The 21,931-nt window shown below is 42.8% G+C and overlaps 1 protein-coding gene across 1 annotated transcript; it reads right to left on the reverse strand.

Moving 5' to 3' along the window:
* Positions 1-271: 271 nt before the first annotated feature.
* Positions 272-21,920, reverse strand: clgn (calmegin). The gene is made up of 15 exons (XM_034131088.1): positions 21,690-21,920; positions 19,170-19,469; positions 18,996-19,069; positions 18,769-18,827; positions 17,436-17,577; positions 17,230-17,311; positions 16,207-16,399; positions 15,908-16,097; positions 11,840-11,953; positions 11,592-11,748; positions 7,346-7,561; positions 5,620-5,736; positions 4,625-4,766; positions 3,137-3,303; positions 272-1,432 (listed from the first exon to the last, which is right to left on the reverse strand). Exons 2-15 carry the CDS (start codon positions 19,467-19,469, stop codon positions 1,361-1,363), a joined length of 2,025 nt encoding a protein of 674 aa, XP_033986979.1. The 5' UTR covers positions 21,690-21,920; the 3' UTR covers positions 272-1,360.
* Between the last annotated feature and the right edge of the window lie 11 nt (positions 21,921-21,931).

The raw sequence follows: 21,931 nt of genomic DNA on the forward strand, positions 1-21,931 counted from the left end.
TTTCACCTGTACAGCTTTATATAGGACATATCCTGCTTCTTTTAGGTGCTTTTTTGTATTTTGTGCTGCTAATGTGACATGTTTACATGCAGAAACTCCCTCTGGAAGAAACCTTTTTTCTAGATTTTAGCCTTTGCAGACCATTTACATGCACAAACCTATTAAACTCACTACAGGAAAGGGAAAACCCCAAAAGCATAATAGGGCCTCTTTAAAAAAGAAAATAAATCTGAATTGCTCAGAAATAAAATATGCCCTTTTTCATAATTTGTATTCAATATTTTTATTTCCAAGAGCAATGTACAATTTGCAAACAAATGTAAACAGGGATATCTGCCAGAATGTGGCAAGAACATGAACTACAAAAGCTCGAGACAATAATATAAAACAAAATAAATTAGCATCAATGTTTCCCCCAGGCAACAATCTGGGGTGTGAACTGATATTCTGCGAAAGCACTGCTGTGTACTGACAGATTGAGACGTGTTTTCACAGGGTTAATATATCCAGCTGTTTGATGTAGAAACAGTCTTATTGACAACTGATGGCCAAGGCATTCAGTGTTTTGTTTTTTTAATCAGGTAAAGCATTTCAAACAGGCCTAGGTTCAGAATAATCATATTCAAGAAAACTGCCTTAAGTCGCTGGAAACACTGCATTATTAAAACTGAATTCATACCAGCATAAAACATACAGATAGGACCAGCTGTGATAATCCTCCATTGATAAATTATAAAAGTAAATGATGCTCCTTACAAACTAGCTAAAATCTAAAACAGAATGTGGAGTTTTATTGAGGTTAACTTTTAAACCTAAACTGTGTCCCCCCCCCCCCCCCGGACTGTCAAAACCCGAACAATTTCAAAACACGAAGGAACTTTATTCTTGAATTCAAGGACATGAAAAATAACTAACTGGTGAGATGTAGCCCATGTGATATGCTGTGTAATGGAAGGAACAAGTGGAGTGGACAGCTTTTTTTGGGGGGGGGGGATTTTTTTAGGCTAGCAATGGCTTAGAGAAGAGAAGATGGAAAAAAGGAAAGCTCAGGAAAGAAGAGGAACAACATCTAGAACGAGCAGAATCTCCAAAGGATTCTTCTCATAGTTCGATAAGCAGGCAGGAGGGGGGAGTCGAAACAAGACGGGGGAGGATGCAGGATGTGGTTTGGGAGACACTGCCCTGTGAGCGGGCAGCTGGAGGGGGGGGACGGGGACTGCAGGCTACCAGGTGGTGTGGAGGAAACGCATGCTGCTCCACTCAGAGGAGGCGGAGCAGCAGCAGCAAAGACGGCCTTTCAACCTCCTCCGCTTTGGGGGGGGAGACAGGAGATAGTGTAGATGTGGGGGGGTTCACCTCTTCAGTCTTTCCGTACCCTCCTCTTCCTCACGGCTTGTTTGTGGCTCTCCTCGGTGACGTCTCCGCCCTCCTTCTGAAGCAGAGCACAATTGGTATCCAATTAAAAGCGAGAAATGAAAGGTGAATTTTATGGATGAGATATAAGAACCCACTCTCGCTATTGCCACATGACCAATATGTTAATGAAAGTGCAGCGTTATCTGGACACGTCATCAGGTGATCTAAAACCTTTTTACATTATACTTCGCTGATGCTTTCAATCCAGAGTGACTCAACAATAAGTGCTAACAGCCATGACAGTCTAGTTGCCAGCTCATAGAGTTCTATTGTGAACCGTTTATGTTGAGTACCCCAACGTTTTATGTTAGAAATGTACAGTACGGGTCCCCAGCACTTAGACATTTCCGAATGCTAATTTGCATATGTTGGACAATTTGCACTATTAGCATGAGATGCATTAATTAGCAAATGCAAACAATAGATACAAAAATTGCTTTGCCGATTTGGGACATTTTAGAGTGATTTTGGGGGTTATGGAGGATGTGAAATCACTTTCTGACACTTTCAGGATAAAATAATTGGCTAACAGAAAGTGAATTGATTAATTTTGAGTTACATTTGAACGTTTTAGGGGACTCATAACTGCTATCACTCCAACATTTTCCAAATCGGCCAATCAATTTTTTTAGCTAGTGTCTGTATATGCTAATTGATGCAACTTATGCTAATTGGGCAAATTGCTCAACATATCAAGTTAGCATCCGGCAGTTTCTATATGCTGGGGACCCGTACTGTACATTTCTAACATAAAACTTCGGGGTACTCAACATCTCAGGGTTCACACCTGTGTTTTTAGTTTTTAAATGAGCTAAGTACTACATTATTTCTTTCTGTGTTGTAATGACCACAGGTGTAGTTCAAAGAGGTGTAGCCGTCAGCTGTCCTGATATCAATGGGGAGATCGTTCCACCATTTAGGCGCCAGGATAATGAACAGGCGTGTTTTAAAGGAGGTAGAATGTAGAATGAAATGCATGTTCCTCCAATGAAAATGAAAACAAGAGTAGCCTGACTGTGCCCATTTCTCACTAGGACAAGGACACAGTGCCAGAGACAGAAAGTAGTCTAAACAGAATACTCCTGTACAGTGTGATGTCTGCTGGCTAACCTCGAGTGTGAGAACCTAAATAAATATATTAATGTGTGGCATTTATGGGTCCATGAAGTGATTTGCATCCAACATTGTAGCAACTTTATAAAACACTGTATTCAGGGTCTTGCAGTGATGATTTTAAGCCCAAGTTAGTGTTGCAAGGGTTTCCTTGACCAAAAAGCACTATTTTTTATGCAGAATATTGCAGAAAGAAAGATCTGTGGCTAACACATGTTTATATATACTTGCACATATTGTTCGGCTGGATCATTTCCACATATTAACAACACTTTGTGATTTCTTAAGTGTTCAAAACATTAGGCTTTAGTGGAACTACATCACGGTGGCATGGCTGCGCATCACCACTGCTTAGCAAAATGTGGCTAACCACAAACATGTTCAAAGACCAATGACTTCAGAAGAAGGAACTGGAAGTTTTGATATTCTAACTAATTTCAAGGGTTTAGGACTCATTCCGGCAATAGTCTATAGTGATATCAATTTTAACTAGGTGATCCAATATGATATCTAGTCAAATGTAAATATCACATCAGTATTGATACAGAAATGGGGGAAAGCCATGCATCATGCTCTGCAGGAAAGAATAACTCAGGATGACACCAACCTCCTTTTCTAATGTTCTCTCAGGAGCTTTGCTCTCCTCTTCTTCCTCCTCTTCCTCCTCCTCTTCTTCCTCTTCATCATCATCCCCTTCTAGATTGTCGCCTCCTGCTTCGACTTCATCTTCATCCTCCTCTTCCTCCTCTTCCTCGTCCTCAGCCTCTTCGGTTGCTTTTGAGAGAGTAACAAGATGACAGTAAGAACACAGAAATACGACTGTAGAACAGGGCAGTAAAAGAACGACGCTGTGTGACGTCCTGTGTGTGACGAGGACGTCCTGTGTGTGACGTCCTGTGTGTGTGACGAGGACGTCCTGTGTGTGTGACGAGGACGTCCTGTGTGTGTGACGAGGACGTCCTGTGTGTGTGACGAGGACGTCCTGTGTGTGACGAGGACGTCCTGTGTGTGAGGTCCTGTGTGTGTGACGAGGACGTCCTGTGTGCGACGTCCTGTGTGTGACGAGGATGTCCTGTGTGTGACGAGGACGTCCTGTGTGTGACGAGCATCTCCTGTGTGACGAGGACGTCCTGTGTGACGTCCTGTGTGTGACGAGGACGTCCTGTGTGTGACGAGGACGTCCTGTGTGACGTCCTGTGTGTGACGAGGACGTCCTGTGTGTGACGAGGACGTCCTGTGTGTGACGAGGACGTCCTGTGTGTGACGAGGACGTCCTGTGTGTGATGTCCTGTGTGTGACGAGGACGTCCTGTGTGTGACGAGGACGTCCTGTGTGTGACGAGGACGTCCTGTGTGTGATGTCCTGTGTGTGACGAGGACGTCCTGTGTGTGACGAGGACGTCCTGTGTGTGACGAGGACGTCCTGTGTGTGGCGAGGACGTCCTGTGTGTGACGTCCTGTGTGTGACGAGGACGTCCTGTGTGTGACGAGGACGTCCTGTGTGTGATGTACTGTGTGTGACGAGGACGTCCTGTGTGTGACGAGCATCTCCTGTGTGACGAGGACGTCCTGTGTGTGACGTCCTGTGTGTGACGAGGACGTCCTGTGTGTGACGAGGACGTCCCCTGTGTGTGACGAGGACGTCCTGTGTGTGACGAGGACGTCCTGTGTGTGATGTCCTGTGTGTGACGAGGACGTCCTGTGTGTGACGAGGACGTCCTGTGTGTGACGAGGACGTCCTGTGTGTGATGTTCTGTGTGTGAGACGTCCTGTGTGTGGCGAGGACGTCCTGTGTGTGACGTCCTGTGTGTGACGAGGACGTCCTGTGTGTGACGAGGACGTCCTGTGTGTGATGTCCTGTGTGTGACGAGGACGTCCTGTGTGTGACGAGGACGTCCTGTGTGTGATGTCCTGTGTGTGAGACGTCCTGTGTGTGGCGAGGACGTCCTGTGTGTGACGTCCTGTGTGTGACGAGGACGTCCTGTGTGTGACGAGGACGTCCTGTGTGTGACGTCCTGTGTGTGACGAGGACGTCCTGTGTGTGACGTCCTGTGAGTGACGTCATATGTGTGACGTCCAGTGTGTGACCCTCTGACCTGCAGCTGCTGCTCCTTCTGTTCCCTCGGCTGCTTTGTCTTCATCGGCTGCTGTATCCTCCTCTTCGTCGTCCTCCTCCTCTTCCTCTATATCAGCTCGGGGAGGATCCACCTTCTTGTACACGTATTCGTCGTCTGATTTCTGTGACGCGAACAGGAGATGGTATCACAGTCGGGGTTAAGGTAAGTCTAATTATATAGCACATTTCAGACAGAAAAGGCAATCCAATATGATTTCATAAGCATGAACACACAACAAGAGTATTAACAAAACAAGAAAAGAAAAGATAGAAGGTAGTTAAAAAAAAAACATTGTAAAATACAGTTGTTGCAGAGTGCTAACAAAATATTGTTAAAGATTGGCCCTATTATGCTTTTTGGGTTTTGCCTTTCCTGTAGTGTGTTCTATAGGTTTTTGTGCATGTCAATGGTCTGCAAAGGATAAAATCCCTGTGTTCCCTCCAGAGGGAGTTTCTCTTAAAGCATGTAAACATGTCACAGTAGAGGCGTAAAGTACAAATATGATACCTTAGAATTATCTTAAATGTGTCCTCTTTAAATATTCTCTGGAAAAGCATTGGTAAATAAAAAGGTTTTTGGCCTTGATTTAAAAAAACTCAGGGTTGAGACAGACCTCAGGTCTTCTGGAAGTTATTAAGGATCTGCAGAGCAAAAAAGCTAAAATCTGCTTCTACGTGTTTTGTTCTGACCGTGGGAACGAATAATCCAAGAGCTCCGTTTAGCTTGTAACAAAGCAGCATGTCAGACATGTATTCCCAAACCATTGGGCGCTTTGTATCTGAACAATAGAATGTTGAAGTTATTTCTTTGAGATGATGGAAGCCAGAGCAGAGCTCTGATAAAGGGGGTGATGTGTTCTCCTATTTTTGTTGAAGACAGGTCTCGGGCTGCAGCGTTCTGTTGGATGGTGTGTTTGTGTGCAGGATCAGAAACATGCCCTTCATACATGTTCAGCACCAGGTTCCTCACTGTACCTTTGGCCAGCAGAAGAGCACAGCCAGTCCTATCGGCAGGCCGACCGTCAGGATGTAGATCACCCAGAGCCACGGCCGCTCCTCTGCTGCGATCGTCAGCTGAGCGAAGATCCCCGGCTGGTGAGATTGAAGGGCGAAGGAGGACAAGAGATCAGAGAGAAAGTAGTGAGCCTATGACAGAAACTGACAGGCCTGTGCTAAAGTATATGCACAGAGAAGGGCTGCACAATTAAAGACATTTTTATCTTAACCTTGATTTTTGGTTCCTACAATTAAATGAACATGAGCAGCGAGAAAAGCATATTATTTTTGCTGTGTTAACGTATACCTACACCCAATTTGTTAATGATTAGTTTGGTTTACAAGAGCACAACATACTCCAACTCTAGCATTTTACTCTAAGTACATCAGATTGGTGAATTAGTTTTTAAGATGTAGCCTACAACATTTAGGTTAATATTCTTCTTTTTTATAATACATACAGCAGACATGTAATATCAGAAATTATTTTTATTTCGTGCAACCCTAATTTGTAAATTAGGATTGTAGCTAGCGCTGCACAATTGATCGCGATTTTATCGATGCAATATTCAAATTGCAGAAAGCACAATAATTGTTAGAGGCAAAATATGTGTAAAAAATACTAGTCTGAAGAAATGGCAGCCTGATAATTGTATTCTAGAGACGTCATATGGTGCAAATCCACATTATTGCGGTATACATGGTGTTTATAGCATTATCAACACATCATCATTATTTTTTATATATTTTTTAAGTCAAGTATGATGGTGCAGTAATGATCATTTCCTCCAATATTGTAAATCGGAATTTCAAAACTAGTCAAAATAATCTCACAATTATTTTCTCAAATTGTGCAGTCCTTATTGTAGCACAACATGGAAATGAAAAAAGTGCCCTGTTTATTTAAATGCAAAGTGCAATACAGACATTTTTATCGCTATAAATCTAATAATTGTGATAAAAAAAATTGCGATCTCAATATTGATCATCAAATAATGGTGATTATAATTTTGGCAATAATGGTGCAGACCTAGCGCAATGGGGTTATTCCCTATCTTTATTCAAGAGTGTGGTCTTTAAATTTGAGAGCATAATTTATTGATTTCACATTCAGATTTTGTATTTCTTTCCCTCAAACCCTGTCCTCGCACTCAAACTGTATGCTTGCACTCAGATATATTGCTGCTTACACAGATTTCCCGTGTTCCAGCTTAAAACCTTCTCCTCGCACTCAGGCTGTTTCTGTGCACTCGTCAAATGTCTGCTCTCAGATTTCTGCTGTGCGTTTGGATTTTTTGTGCAACAACCCTGTCAAAATCCCTCAACCAATAGGAGGCCAGGTGTCCTTGCGGGTGCACAGCAGAAATCTGAGGGTAGACATTTGACGAGCGCACAGAAACAGCCTGAGTGCGAGGAGAAGGTTTTAAGCTGGAACACAGGAAATCTGTGCAAGCAGCAATATATCTGAGTGCAAGCGTACAGTTTGAGCAGAAGCAGAGCAAATCTAAGCGCAAGCAGGCACTATTTGAGTGCGAGGACAGGGTTTGAGGGAAAGAAATACAAAATCTGAATGTGAAATCAATAAATTATGCTCTCAAATTTAAAGACCACACTCTTGAATAAAGATAGGGAATAACCCCCATAAAAGTGACAATGTAAACGTTTGATCAGCTGTTCCTGTCTCCCTTTTAAGCGTCACACTGACCTCATTGGCGCTGGCCACCAGCTTCTTCAGCCCCCAGCTGTCCGAGGCCCAGCGGTCGGCCACCTCCTTGTGAGAGGTGATGATGAAGTTGTCGAAGTAGATATCTGAGGTCATGGACCACAGCTCCAGGCCCACGGCTTTGAAAGGAGTCATCCTGAACGGCTGCAGGTCCTCGAAATAGTCCGGGTTATCGATCTTACGCGGCTTCCAGACTCCCTTGAGAGAAGACAAAGGAGGCAGAGGAAACAGTTAGGGTGGTTTCAGCCGCAGCTGAACATCCAGCATCTCCAACAGGAAGGGTTTATAGGTGTGGCATCACAGGGAGCAGGGGTGGGAGATTTGATGAGTACAAAGCCAGGGTTTTTATAGGCCCATTTTATTTAGCTAATTAAGATCTGACAGCAGGGAGACGGCTGAAGAGACAGCATATTTTACATCTAAATGTGTGAATTAAAAGGGTTATTTCAAACAAACCAGAGTATGTGTGGTGTTCAAACATTCAAAACCCTAACCAAGACTCTTTTTAAGGGTTTGTTTTTGTTTCTCATGTTTTACCATAAGTTTAATTCAAGTTTATTTATATAGCCCAAAATCACAAATCATATTTGTCTCAGAGGGCTTCACAAGTCAACAAACACAATTGGCAATGTAAAACAATGTAAAAACAACAAACATATCTTACAAGATCAATGTGAAAATACCAATTTAAAAAAGGAGCATAACACAATGACACAAATACAGTTAGAGTACAATAATTAAAATTCCATAAAACGAAGGGTCCATGAGGATGTATAAAAGGGGGTTTAAAACCAGTCTTAACTGTACGCTGTACTAAAGAGGAAAGTCTTTAACCTATTCTTAAATGTGTGGACACTGTTTACAATGCAGTTATGGCTTAGTCCTAGTTTTTTTAAAGGGAACAACTTACATTTAATTTAGAATAGGGCTTCAAAACGAATGGAAGTTTGATCAAAATCGCGATATGGACTAGTGCGACATTCAAATCGGAGAAAGCTAAATATCAAAATCATTGAAAATATCTGAAAACATTTTTTGGACTGCAAAAAAAACGATGCAGTCCTTGGTTCAACCTAGATTTAGCTGAACTGCTTCACCTCAAGAACTCCACCTGGCACAGGGCTCGTCACTCAAAATCCCACGACGATTGGCTATCATTCAGGAACATTAGAAATAAGTCTATACAGACCATCCGCAAAGCCAAGGTTGATTACTTCCATAATCAATTTAACCTCTGTGGATCCAATCCAAGGACATTCTGGAAAACAGTGAAAGAGATGGAGAATAAACCCCCATCCTCTCATCTGCCTAACGGCCCGTCCACACGGCGGCGTGCGTTGAAGCTTCAACGCTTCTTCCCATTCACTTTTGAAGGTGCCGAACTGCATTGTGGTTCCGTCGCTTCGCTTTGCTCGCTTCAAAAGTTGAGAAAAGTTCAACTTTTGAAGCTTCGATGGAAGCGTTAGCCAATCAAATCATATGCCAGTACAAGCTCTAGCCAATCAAACCGAGTGCTTGTGTGTCCGGGGCGGGAGATTCATGTGATTGGTTGTTGGTCGAGTTTCAGACACGCCCGCCGGCAAGCTTCAACACACACTGCCGTGTGGACGCTGCCGTGTGGACGCTGCCGTGTGGACGCTGCCGTGTGGACGCTGCGTAACTCCCTCGTTAATGAGGATACAGTAGTCATCGGTAATAAGCGCATAGCAGAGCACTTTAACCAGCACTTTATTAAATGTGGGAACCTATTTGACTCTATAGCGCCTCCTAAGCCCCCCACCAACACTCTGCCACCCAGCCCCTCTTGCGCAGCCCCATGTCACAGCTTCTGCCTGCAGGAAGTTAGTGAGAACGATGTGCTGGAGGTCCTTAGTAAACTTGACCCCAACAAACCTGCAGGTCTTGATGGGCTAGACCCCTTATTTTTTAAAGTTGCAGCCACAATTATTGCAGAACCTATCTCCCACCTATGTAATCTGTCCATACAGACAGCAGTGCTACCTTCTGCCTGGAAGGCAGCCTCAGTGCGACCTTTGTTTAAAGGGGGAAACCAAGCTGACTAACTGCTATCGTCCAATATCCATTCTATCCTGTATAGCGAAAGTGTTAGAAAAGTTAGTTTGCAAAACAGCTAACATGGTTTCTGAAGGCTTACAACATACTATCTGACATGCAGTCTGGGTTCCGTGCAGGTCATGGGTGTGAGACGGCGACTCTTAAAGTCCTAAATTATATAATCAATGCCCTTGACTCCAGACAATACTGTGCTGCCATTTTCATCGATCTTGCCAAAGCCTTCGACACTGTAGATCACCAACTGCTTCTGGGAAAGCTTAGATGCATTGGTGTCACTAACTAATCGATAGCCTGGTTTGAAAACTACCTGTCCATGCGCACCCAGTGTGTAAAATCTGACAATCTGATGACACAGCCCCTATCCATCTCTAAAGGAGTACCACATGGCTCTATCCTAGCACCCATCCTATATATACATATATACATATATATATATATATATATACATATATACATATATATATATATATATATATACATATATACATATATATATATATATACATATATACATATATATATATATATATATATATATATATCATGGAGAAATCAGTGGGCTACTCCTCTATCCACTTATATGCCGATGACACGATTCTGTACACTGCTGGCCCTTCCCCAGATACTGTCCTGAAAACTCTACAGGATAGTTTTCAGAGAATCCAGTCACATCTCTCTGCCCTTGGCCTGGTCCTGAACACCACTAAAACCAAGATCATGTGGCTTGGCCGCAGTGGTGCCTCCCAAACTGGTACTATTGTGGCTGCCGATGGCCGGGACCTCGAAATGATTAAATCTTATAAATACCTAGGATTTTGGATTGACAGTAATCTGTCACAGAACATCTCTCCAAAATTCAGACCAAGGTTAAAGCTAGACTCAGCTTTCTATATCGCTCCTCATTCATTTCATCTGCTAAACTCTCTCTGGTCCAGATGACTGTCCTTCCTCTGTTTGACTACGGTGATACCATCTACCGCTCGGCGTGTAAAGGAGCTCTCGATCATTTAGTCTGTATCACTCCGCCACCCGCTTCGCCACCAATGCCCCCTACAGGAAACATCACTGATCTGTACTCTCTGGCAAACTGGCCGTCTCTTGAGACCAGGCGAAACATCCACTGGCTGATGTTTGTTTATAAAACACTCCTAGGCCTCACCCCCTTCTACCTCACAATTACTGCAACACCCGCTCAGCTACACACATCCTGCTAAAGATCCCCAAAGCCCATACATCCTTTGGCCGCTCCGCCTTTCAGTTTGCAGCAGCTGATAGCTGGAATATCATACAAAAAACCTTGAAGATGGAGACCTTTATCTCCCCCCGCTCCTTTAGGGACACCATTACAAACACCCTGGTACACACATGCAGCTGCTTCGCCTGATGCCTACTACCAATGTCTTGACCTCTCCTATAGTATGCATTGCCATGAAGGAATGAATGGATGAATTAATGAATGAATGAATGGTCTATATTATTTTAATGACTGATTGAACTCCAGCAGTATTATTTTAGATATGTTATATGTTTAACTGCTATGCCCGTCATAACTGCTCTGTGTCATTGTGTTGTCTCCTGAGTTCTGTAGTGCTCGGAGTCTGTCTTTTTATTTTCTTCCTCCCAACCCCCATCCCCTCAGGAAGCCTTTTGCCTCCTGTCAGGTCATCATTGAAAATAAGAATTTGTTCTTAATTGATTTTCCTGGCTAAATAAAGGTTCTACTACTACTACTAGGCAAGGCAAGTTTATTTATTTAATTAGTGCGAATGCTGTTTACAGCATCCTACTATAGTTCTTTGAATCTTTATTCCGAAGGGCCCATACCGAATATTTTCGGTACGAATACGTATACCGTTACACCCCCTAGTAGTCCGTTATTATAATACGTCCATGTAGTCCGCTGTATAGAAAACTGTAGTTTCCCCACAGCAGACGCACATTTATGACGTCTGCTGGCGCATCATAAATACGTTGTATAGTGAAAGTGCAGTCGGATTCTCAAAGCACCGCAGTCTCTTCTCCTAAATCCTTTTGAATTCTCCGATCCACTATTCCTTAACCCTGTGACGTTTCACACAGAGGTCAAGGAATAGACGATAGGGATAGACGATAGGAGCTGATTTTTGGACTATTTTACTGCAACCCTAGTTACCTGATAGTTGGGATTGTCCACCAGAGGGGCCTTCCACTTTCCTTTGTACTGAGGGTTGTTGATCGTGGGGCGCTTCCACTCCCCGCAGCCGGGGGCCGTCTCGCAGGCCGGGTTGGGAATCTGAGGGGCTTCCCACTGCCCGTCCATCTCCTCGTCCCTGCACACAGAGAGGAGAGCTCCATCATTCCCTCACTGGAACATCATTGAAGAACTTGTTATGGGTGTGTTTGGTGAATCAGTTCACTTACCAGTCTTCTGGTTTTTCTGCGATAGGGTCGGGGACAAACTCTGGTTCGTCCTCCAGCCAGCCCTCTGGCATCAAGGCTTCAGGGTCCTCAATCTTAGCAGGAGCTTCTTCATCCCTGAGACACACACACAGCCATGTTTGTTACTAATGACTAGGTAATAATAATAATAAATTCGATTTGTAAAGCACCTTTCATTGCTAACAGCAATCCCAAGGTGCTACAGGAGGCATAATAAAAAGAAACAAAAGAAACAAAAGTTTAATCAAAAGCTTTTTTTAAAAGAAAGGTTTTTAGGCCTTCCTTGAAGGCGTCAGTGGTCTGTGGAGTCCTCAGGTGGTCTGAATGTAATGGCCCCTACACACCAGGCCGATATCGGCCGTCTTGCGTTGTTTGGCGACAACGGGTTCCTTGTCGCCCAAAGTCAATATGGTGTGTCCCGAACCCTCGGCCGTGACACGCCTTATTTGGCCTTTCACAGTCGGACACAAGCTATCGGGCCAAGAAACCACTCTGATCAGCTGTTCAGCTAGCAAATGAGAAGCGAAACGGAAGTGAGGGACGTAAACAAACGATTTAAGGCACAGGACAGCAGCTAAACACCAGCAGGTGATACTTAAAGACATCAAACATAGCCCTTAAATGTTCTCTCTTACCTCCCACACATGGGACATCTCTGATATCGGCGGGAGCGTCCCCGGCTGTCCTCTGCTCAGAGCTCCGTGATTTGTTTGGTCAAGTACGGTTTATCATCTCATCGTAAATTTAGCAAGAAGTGGCCATTATTACATTGCTGACTCAATAAACTACACACCCGCCAGAACACTGCGATCATCAGATGCAGGTCTATTAACTGTGATTTTATAGTATGTCTGCACTTTATGTGCTCATTTCATCATTCATGTATTTTTATATTCTAAAACATGTTTTCGATGGACGAGAGTGAAAATGGAACGGCACCCGCTATTTGTTTGTATATCAGTCTGTTCTTCTTCTCTGTCTTCCGGTTGTTGCCTATTTTGAATGACGAATACACACTACCGCCGCCTGCTGGTAAGGAGAGTTATTGCCACTCACGCATGCGCAGTTCGTACGTGCTCGGCTGAAGTCTTTGCGGTGTGTTCCAGTGCGACACACGGCCAAGACGCAGGAGAACTCGTCGATGGAACTGTCGGTGTCGGCGAGTTCTCTGGTGACTGCCTGGTGTGTCAGGGCCTTAAGGGGCTTGAGGCCCTAACATTCAACCCTCTGAACCCCAAACTGTTTCTGTTTTATTTGCTCCTTCACATTTAATCAGTTGTTATCATTGCAGTAAAACAGCACAATCTTTGCTAGAAATACAAGTGACATCAAACATGTATTTTGTGTAAAATAACAGCTATGAAGCGATAAATCATTATAAAACTGAAAAAAGCTGAAAAGTTTACTTTTTTAATAATACATTTTACAACAATTCTATATAAACAAGTGGTTTCCAAGTCCCCCGAAGTGATGCCAATAAAAAAATAAAACACATATGCTACTATTTACATTTTTACAACCTTAACTTAAAGTGGACCTATCGTGCTATATTTGAACAATATATTGTAGGGCCATACCTATATAAAGTATATAAATATAGGTTTTTTTTCAAAATACCAAACAGATCCTGCATTTTAGCCATGCCTCATTTCGAGGGGGACAAAAAGAGATCTCCGTCCTCCGTGTTTTATTATGCGCGCCCACATCCGTTTCCGGGTCGCTGCCGGAGGACCTGGGACTCCGGGACGCAAACATTTGACAAACGGCTCATTTCGGCGGACTGGCGCGCGTCCACTGGACGCCGGGACGACCGGCCACACTCCCCTACAGGCGCTCGGATGCGAAGGCCCGCCCACAACTGCGTGCACGTCTGTGACCGCAGTTTTAATTATATTATTATATAGAGTCGTTATTCATTTGTTTTAAAGCTCAATAAATAACAAAGAAGACCTTTGACCGGCACTTTTCTAATTTTGTCTGGAAGATTTCAACTTTAACGGACATCTTGACCGGCGAAAAAAAACCTAACTGAAACTCTGCCGCACGGTCCCCTCGTTCCTTGGAAGAGGCGGAGAGGTGGGTGTTTGTCATCTGCTGGTGGACTAACTAACGAATTACAGTGCTTGCCTCGACGGGGAGGGATTGCATTGAATTACAGCAGCAGGAGCAAACGCTTGCCTCGGGGAGGGAGAAAAAGAGCCACAGCGGAGAATAAACAGAAGGGCAACCATGGCAACCATGCACGGGAAGTCTTCTTTGCTGCTTTTGTGGCAGACTACAGCGCCACTTACAGGCCTGGCATATGTACTACAGCGTCTCCAGCGCTTTCGAGCGGCAATGGCCGGCCGTGGCCCAACCCCACATTCCCCTGATAGGTGGAGAGTTGGCCCAATAGCCGTAGCGCCACCGTCCTGACGTCAGGACAGTGTTCAAATCTGGATCAGTTTTTATCAGATCCGTTGCAGCCCCGTTTTTAGAGATTTGGGCAGTGCTTGAATTGGAATAAAAAAGGTGCCAGTACTCAAAATCAGCAACTGTTTCAAGTACATTTATTTATACAGCCCAAAGACAAGTATTTGGCTCAAAGTCATAGTATATCCTATAATGCTGGTGGGTTTGTCTCTTTACTGTATATTTTAGAAAGGCTCACTGTACTTAAACAAAATGACTCAGGGTGCATCTGAGATTAGAGGGGGTGCAGGGGTAAAGTGCTATTTTTATAAGTGGGGAGTGGACCTGACACCCTAGGGGGGTCCGGGGGCATGCCCCCCCGGGAAGATTTTTTTTTTAAATATTGAAGTTAAATGCATCAATCTGGTGCACTTTGAGAGCAAAATGAAGAGATACATGGATACCTCTCAACATCCATATGAAACAGAACTGTAAACAGATTTACTTTTTCTTTATGGATATAAAAGAAAGTAAAGCCTGACTCCTACTGGCGGCTGGTTAAATGACTCCTCGTCCCTGAGTACACTCATCTTTCAGCAGGAAAGGAGAGAGGGAATCAATGAGCTGCCAGGGAGCACACAGGGGAATCCAGACGGTGGTTTATGGGATGCAGAACTTGGAGCAGGAGGCTCGAGAAGGCTCCCCGTCAGACACAATTTCTAACACAGGCACAGCATTTTCTGTATTTGCAGTCGGCTCCTTGTCCGGCGACAACCGCTGTCTTTTCGGCGGCCGGCGGCATCTAGGTACGCTGGGCATATTTGTTGTCATGCGTCATGACGTGCCGCCGGCGGCTGGGTACCGGCATCTTACTGAGTACCGGCACCGTGCCGGTACTCAGTAAGAAGTGCCGGTACCACATGGGTAAAAATCAGATGTGCCGGTACTGCGTACCGGTGAGTACCGGCCCAATTCAAGCACTGGATTTGGGTATGGAGGAAAATAGAGAGGGTTGTGTTTTCTGACACTTGGTGAGTTCCCTGGAACACCGGGGACACATATTCATGTATAAAAAGACGTACAAAAGTGCATTTTCCATGATAGGTCCCCTTTAAAACCTCTTTTGTCATTCCTGTCTGCTCTGTGTAAACGGAGGAGCGCAGAATAACATATTTTTCACAGGATCTGGTTTATTTTGAAATTTAAATTGAGACATAAGGTCATTTTAAGATCGAAGCTTGGTAGAGAGGAGGACACTTAAACTGTTATCATGGATAACCCCATCCCCCTCTCCACCTGCAGCTGGACAGACAGCGGAGCTCCTTCTCCAACAGACTGCTGCAGATCGGTACAGGAAATAATTCCTGCCTAAGGCAATAACCCTGAACAACAACTCACCTCTGGCGGACAGAACTCACAGCCTTTTTGTTTGTTTAGGTTCTCCCTTTCTATAATCATGAACAATCTCAAGGGAGAAAACTCCCTCCAGAGGGAACTCTTGGATTTCAGCCTTTGCAGACCATTTACATACACAAAAACCTATACAACACACTACAGGAAAGGGAAAACCCTAAAAGCATAATAGTGTCCCTTTAAATATAGCAAATTTGTAATCTGTACTATTTACTGCTGCTGTAGTAGTACAGGGTTTGTACTCACCAGTCTTCTGGTTTGACGGCCTCAGGATCAGGCATCTTGGCCCTCTCGTCCCAGTCCTCGGGCTTGGAGTCAGATGGGTCATCGATCTCCTTGGGGGGGTTGACCGGAGGAATGACGTCATGCAGCAGGCTGCCGCGGCTCACGCTGGACTGGTCGATTAACATCTCGTAACTGTTGTCTGGTTTCAGGACTGAAAACGGGAAGAAAATGCTAAATGAATGTGTGAGCAAAATGACACATTTTATAAAAGCACAGAAAGGTATATAGATACATATTCTCCTTTGGAATTGTCTCTGTACCCAAAGTATAGAGGTGAGTCTTCTTGTCAGTGTAGAACTTCTTGAGGTCCACGTCGGCCCTCTTGGCGTGCTTCTCCTCCGTGTCTTTGTTCAGAGGGTTGAGGTGGCGGAAGATGAAGTGCAGCTTGTAGTCCTCACCACACTTGTCAGGTCCAAACATGAGGCTGTAGGCGGTACGGTCTTGGAACTGCTCCTACGGTGCAGAATTAAAACGGTAAATAGAGTTATTGTATTTAGTTCAAATCTGGACAGCCTTTACCAAGTTATATTACATGAACACAAGACAGAGTAGGAATGCTGCAAAGGTTTTGGTTTCCGTTTCAACCAATACTAAGAAAGATAACTTAAGTCTTTATTAATACACTTTATTTATGCTGTTGTGTTTAATTGTTTAGTAAAAATATGACTTAACAGGCAAGGCAACAACCTTTAATTTCTACGACAGAAATGGCACAGATTTCTTTAATCATCTGTGACATGGTTTTCTTTTACAAGAAAAAGATGAGGCTTGTATGTGTTGTATTTAACATTTTTCGAGACTAAATATTCTAAACAGGTTTTTTTTTTTACAACGCTAGAGTTCTTGTTCTTTTGCTGCGCTGCATATCAGGATTAATAATACAAAGTTTGCTTAATATAATGATTAGAAAATACTTTTTTTGTACTTTGAAAATCAGAATACCTTAATTAGTCCCACAGAGGGGACATTTCCATTTATACCGCAAAGTAAAAAGGCAACATTTTAAATAAAAGGCATGCATAAAATATAATACAGTATTTCAGTATTTAAAATAATAAATAAGTGTAGCTTGTAGGAGTAGTGTGATAGCAGCCAAATAACAGTAGTGAAATTAAAAGTATATGAAGATGCTGTTCAAACTTAAGTCAACCACAATCTGAATATAAGAAAAACAGGATTAGATGACTAAAAATATGATAAAAACCAACAAGTACATTTTCAGCTGCAAAAAAACCTTAGGCGTTACGAATGGAGCAAGGTAGAAATAAAGCATGCACACCAACCAGATTGAGATCGCTGGTGTCAGAGAGCAGTTTGATGTATGCGCCACCACAGTCAATACCATCCTGGAAATTCACCTCATACCTGGAAACAGAACACAACAAAACAATTTAACAAATACTTGATTTTAGTCATTCACTTATACATCCATCATGGAAAGGTCCTCTTGGTTAAAGAAACATTTTAGTGTTTGTCTAATTGAACTCACTGTACGACCAGAGTATCGTCCTGGAAGACAAAGGGTTTGTTCAGCATGGAGGAGATGGCGTGGTGTTTGGCCCGGGACTTGAGCACCAGACCTTTGTCTCCTGGAATCTTGTTCTCCTTCAGCTGCTCCACAGCCCACTTCCCTACAGCCGGAGAGGAGACAACCTTTTATTGCGTTGTTCCAAAAGACTCTGCTTGAGAAAGCTATGTGTAGCTAACAGAATATAGCCTTCGTATGGCATATCCAAGTGATATCACAACAAATAGGGTTAGTCCCTAAAAATGAAATAAAATGTGAAAAGTACAATGGCCATGTTAGTTAAAAAAATAGGGCGATATTATTCAAAAGAAAAAAATACGGATTTCACAAGATTATTATTCCTGGAGTGGAGGATTTATTTAAATTATACTTTATAAATCGGATTTTCAAATAATAAATACTCCTAACTTTAGAAAATTGTCACCATATTATCATAAGCATCCAGACTTTGAATACACATTATCGTGAATTTGGTCTATATAGAAACTACACCACAAGAAATTGATGATAGCTATCTCCATGTTCCATACTGTTGCAACTCTGTGAAGATGTTTCTTGACAAAAATACACAATTTTCAGAGTTTTTTTTCTTGTGAATTAGTGACTTTCATCATATAATATTTCAGGGTTTTTTTCTCGAATGTATCACTTTGTATGACTTTAAAATCTCAGTTGTTTATAGTCTCTGGTAAATTACAATTTATAATCTCAAAAATACAGAATTCTTTTGTTAAATACAACGGTAGCCCGCAGGTGCAAATGCGTGACAATGGCCCAATACTTTTCCATAAGGAGAAACGTGCTAAAAGTTAAAAAAAAATGATACAAATAAAATGGACAATTGGCCAACTTTATAAACCCTGAATGCAACAAACACTCCGCTGTTTGCGTCACTTTTTAGTGTCCTCGTTTCTGTTGTGTTTTGAGCTTCTTGCAGCGTTTTTTATTTGCAGCATTTTGCGTAAACGCTGTTCATGTTTCATGAAGCTGGTGAATGTTTTCTAAATGCTGTGCATGTGTTGTGAAGTTGGTGAAGATGTTTCTTCATCTGCATGCGTTTTTAGATTTGTTTTTGAAAGTGCAGTGTGTTCTCCTAATGAAATTGTTTTGGGCCATTGTTGCACGTTTGCACCTGTTGGCCACTAATTATTATTTTCCCAACCTACAATGGCCCAATAGTGGGTTATATTAACCCTAATGCGTGTTAATATAGAAACAGAAAGTCGTGCCTCTTTAAAAACTCTCCTACGCACAATGTAGATTATTAAAAAAGGGCACACAAAAACCAACAAACCGTCATATTTGGCGATGTCATCCTCCGCATCCTCCTTCACTGTCTTTGACTGCTGCCATCTGTGAAGATCACGTCACAAAACTCTTAGCTTCCACACACACACAATGCTATGACTGATTGGGTACATTTATCCTGGTCGCTCACTACCATTGGAGGCTCATGTGTCCTAGCAGCATTCATTAAACATTTACGCTGTATCTTTAGCAGGTATTGTGGATGGACTGTACCTGTCCAGGGATCCATCATCAAACGTCTCTGCAAAGTAGACTTCTCCAGTGGGAACAGGAGTCTTGTAAGTTACCTGTGGCACAATATTGTAAATTAGAAGTTGTTATACGGAGATCTTTAACATACTTTAATTTCCCATCTGACCTTTACTTAACCTATGACCCATTACTGACCTGGAAGGAGACATTAGCATCCACTCCAGCCTTCCCACTGGCTGTCCCGTCTGTCTTATCAGCTTGATCTTCATCCATCACTGTCGCCTCATCGTCCTCCTCCTCCTCCATCTCCATCTCCATCTCCTCTTCCTCGTCCTCTCCTGCCAGCAGATCATTCAATTCCTCATTGTCCAACCCCATATCTTCATCGATGTCCGAAACATCAAGCTCCAACTGCTTCTCCTGGGCTGCCGCAGCTGCCCCAGCAAGGGAGAACAGGAGCAGCAGGCCCCATATCCAACCCCTGTCCAGCTTCATCTGTAGGGGGAGGGTAGAGAGAGGGGGGAGGTGAAAGCAGAAGGGTTAGTAGAGTGTGAGATAAGGCCGCCAGAGGAACACAGTGTGGTATGAGAGGATAAGGGAAAGGGAGGAGAAGAAGAGGCAGGTGTGAGATGTTATTTATGGAGAGTGACGGGGTGTGTGCGGGGGGGGGGGGGTGCATCAATGATATAAATAGCGAATGCATAAAAGGATAGAAGGAAAAACACAATGAGATTGAGGTCACATCAGTACACACTGGAGGCCTGTTTCCTCAGATTACACTTGTCTTGTGTTTTCTCTCCAAAAACTCTGCTAAATCATGAAGATAGGTGCCCTAAGGGAAGCGATAAAATGACGCAACCAACCAATTTCAATTCATTGTACATATTATTTCCCATACATTGATTCATTTGTGGCGGGCCTCCACAATTAAATATCGTCCGCCACAAATAGATCTCATAAAAAAATTAAATAATATAATTGTTTGCGGTGCCCCCACTAATAGAATCAAATTCTGTGGGAAACACTCAACATCTTTAATTCTCCTGATTTGTAACAGTAAATATATTAGATAATAATATTCGTGTGTATCCCAATATGCCTTTAGAACTAACCTTGCTGAATACTGGTACAATTCATACATCTGTTACACCAAACAGCAGCTTCAATGACCTATTGATCCAGTCACACCTGCTCACTCTTCTTGTTAGCAGAGTCATTTAAACGCATCAGTGCAGACAGCACAGCAGCACGCCTCCCTTCATTCCTAAATTGCTTTATTTCCCATACTGCTGTTCTTCTACTTTCTATCATCAGAGCGCATGGAGATCAAAATGACAAACATATAGGAGGAGAAGATGAACAGAAAACACAATTAAGAGCTATCTTTTCTTGAAAAGCAATAAAATGTTGCAGATTATTAGCATCTTTGGATATAAGGCAAACAACGCAACAGAGACATTTCTTGAGAGAAATCATGGCCACACCCCATGATGGAACATATTTTCTAATGTGAAAATATTCAAAAGCTAGCGCTATATATATATATATATATATATATATATATATATATATATATATATATATATATATATATATATATATATATATATATATATATATATTTAAAACAACAGGAGTATCTCTCGCACACACACAACATATTTCCTGCTTTAAATCAAAGTGTAGTATTTGTAATATATAAGGTCTCAATTTAGTTGTGGCCTAAGTCTAAAAAGGTATCTCGAAACAGGTTGCACTTTCTGCCAGGTCATCTTAAGCCAAATAATCTTTCTCTTTTAAAAAAGCAATGAGAGGATGGTCCAGATTTACAGATAGAAGGAAACAAGCCATGCAGAGAACCGGGAAACAGAAAAACAAGCAACACCATCCACTATTTGGATACACAGCTAAGCAATTCATTTCAAAACCATTTTTTGACCTATCCAACGCAACACCAATAAAGCAGCAGACAGTCATAATGTTTAAGTTAATGAAATGATAAAAGATGCAGTTACACATAGATAAAACGGTACTACCATACAACTGACAGACATGCAATGCATCATAGTATACGACATAGCTTTCGAACATCATACCAAATTGAAAAACAAGGATTAGTAGTATGCCATACACGTAACTGGCTTAATAGCTGTCTGCATGCCAGTAACCAAAAGCCACATCTATTTCTATTCTAAGCTTCAGTTCTCTTATTTAACAGTCATAGTCCAATGACCCATTAACAGCCTTTGCCTCACGTTTAAGAGAGCCAACAAGGGCTTTCATTAATTTTTGTTAAATATGTAAGAGAAGCTTATCACTGAACACGTCTAGGAACGACAGAGAAAAGGTCATGGGACAGGGTTGTGGAGCTAACATGGCTGCCACCGAACACGGCGATGTCCAAACTCTTTTTAGATGAACGGCTCTGGCTGCAGCACCTGCTCCGCTAGCTAGCTATGCTAACGGAAAAGCAAACGTAAGCATAACATAAGCTTAGATAGTAAAGTAATGGGCTTAAACAAACGGAGGCCTGTAATTAAACATGCCATGGCGTTAAAAAAACTAAAAGGGCAAATAATATAAAGTAAAGGGTAGCGGAAAATGTCTTGCTACACTGCAGAAATGAGTGGAGAGCAACGGTTAGCATGCTACATTGGCAGTGGTGGTGTCGCACAGGGGGAGGGATGGAGAGAATGAATGAGCACACAAACAAACCTTGCGCCTTCTTGTTAATTGCAGAGAAAATGTCCCGATAAAAGCTTTTTCTCTTCTTAGGAAAACAGAGGAGGTATGCTCTCCGTTTGGCCCGCTGAGAAAATCACCGAGGCCCGCCGTGTGTGGTTTGAGAAAGCCCGGTTTTCGGCTGGGGAAGATGGGATCTGGGATCTGGGATCTAGATGACAGTTTGGCCCAGATAACGGTGCGCGGTTGACGAGTGCATGAGCGAGTCCCTGCAA

This window comes from Trematomus bernacchii, unplaced genomic scaffold (assembly GCF_902827165.1).
Source record: "Trematomus bernacchii unplaced genomic scaffold, fTreBer1.1, whole genome shotgun sequence".
Classification (NCBI taxonomy): domain Eukaryota; kingdom Metazoa; phylum Chordata; class Actinopteri; order Perciformes; family Nototheniidae; genus Trematomus; species Trematomus bernacchii.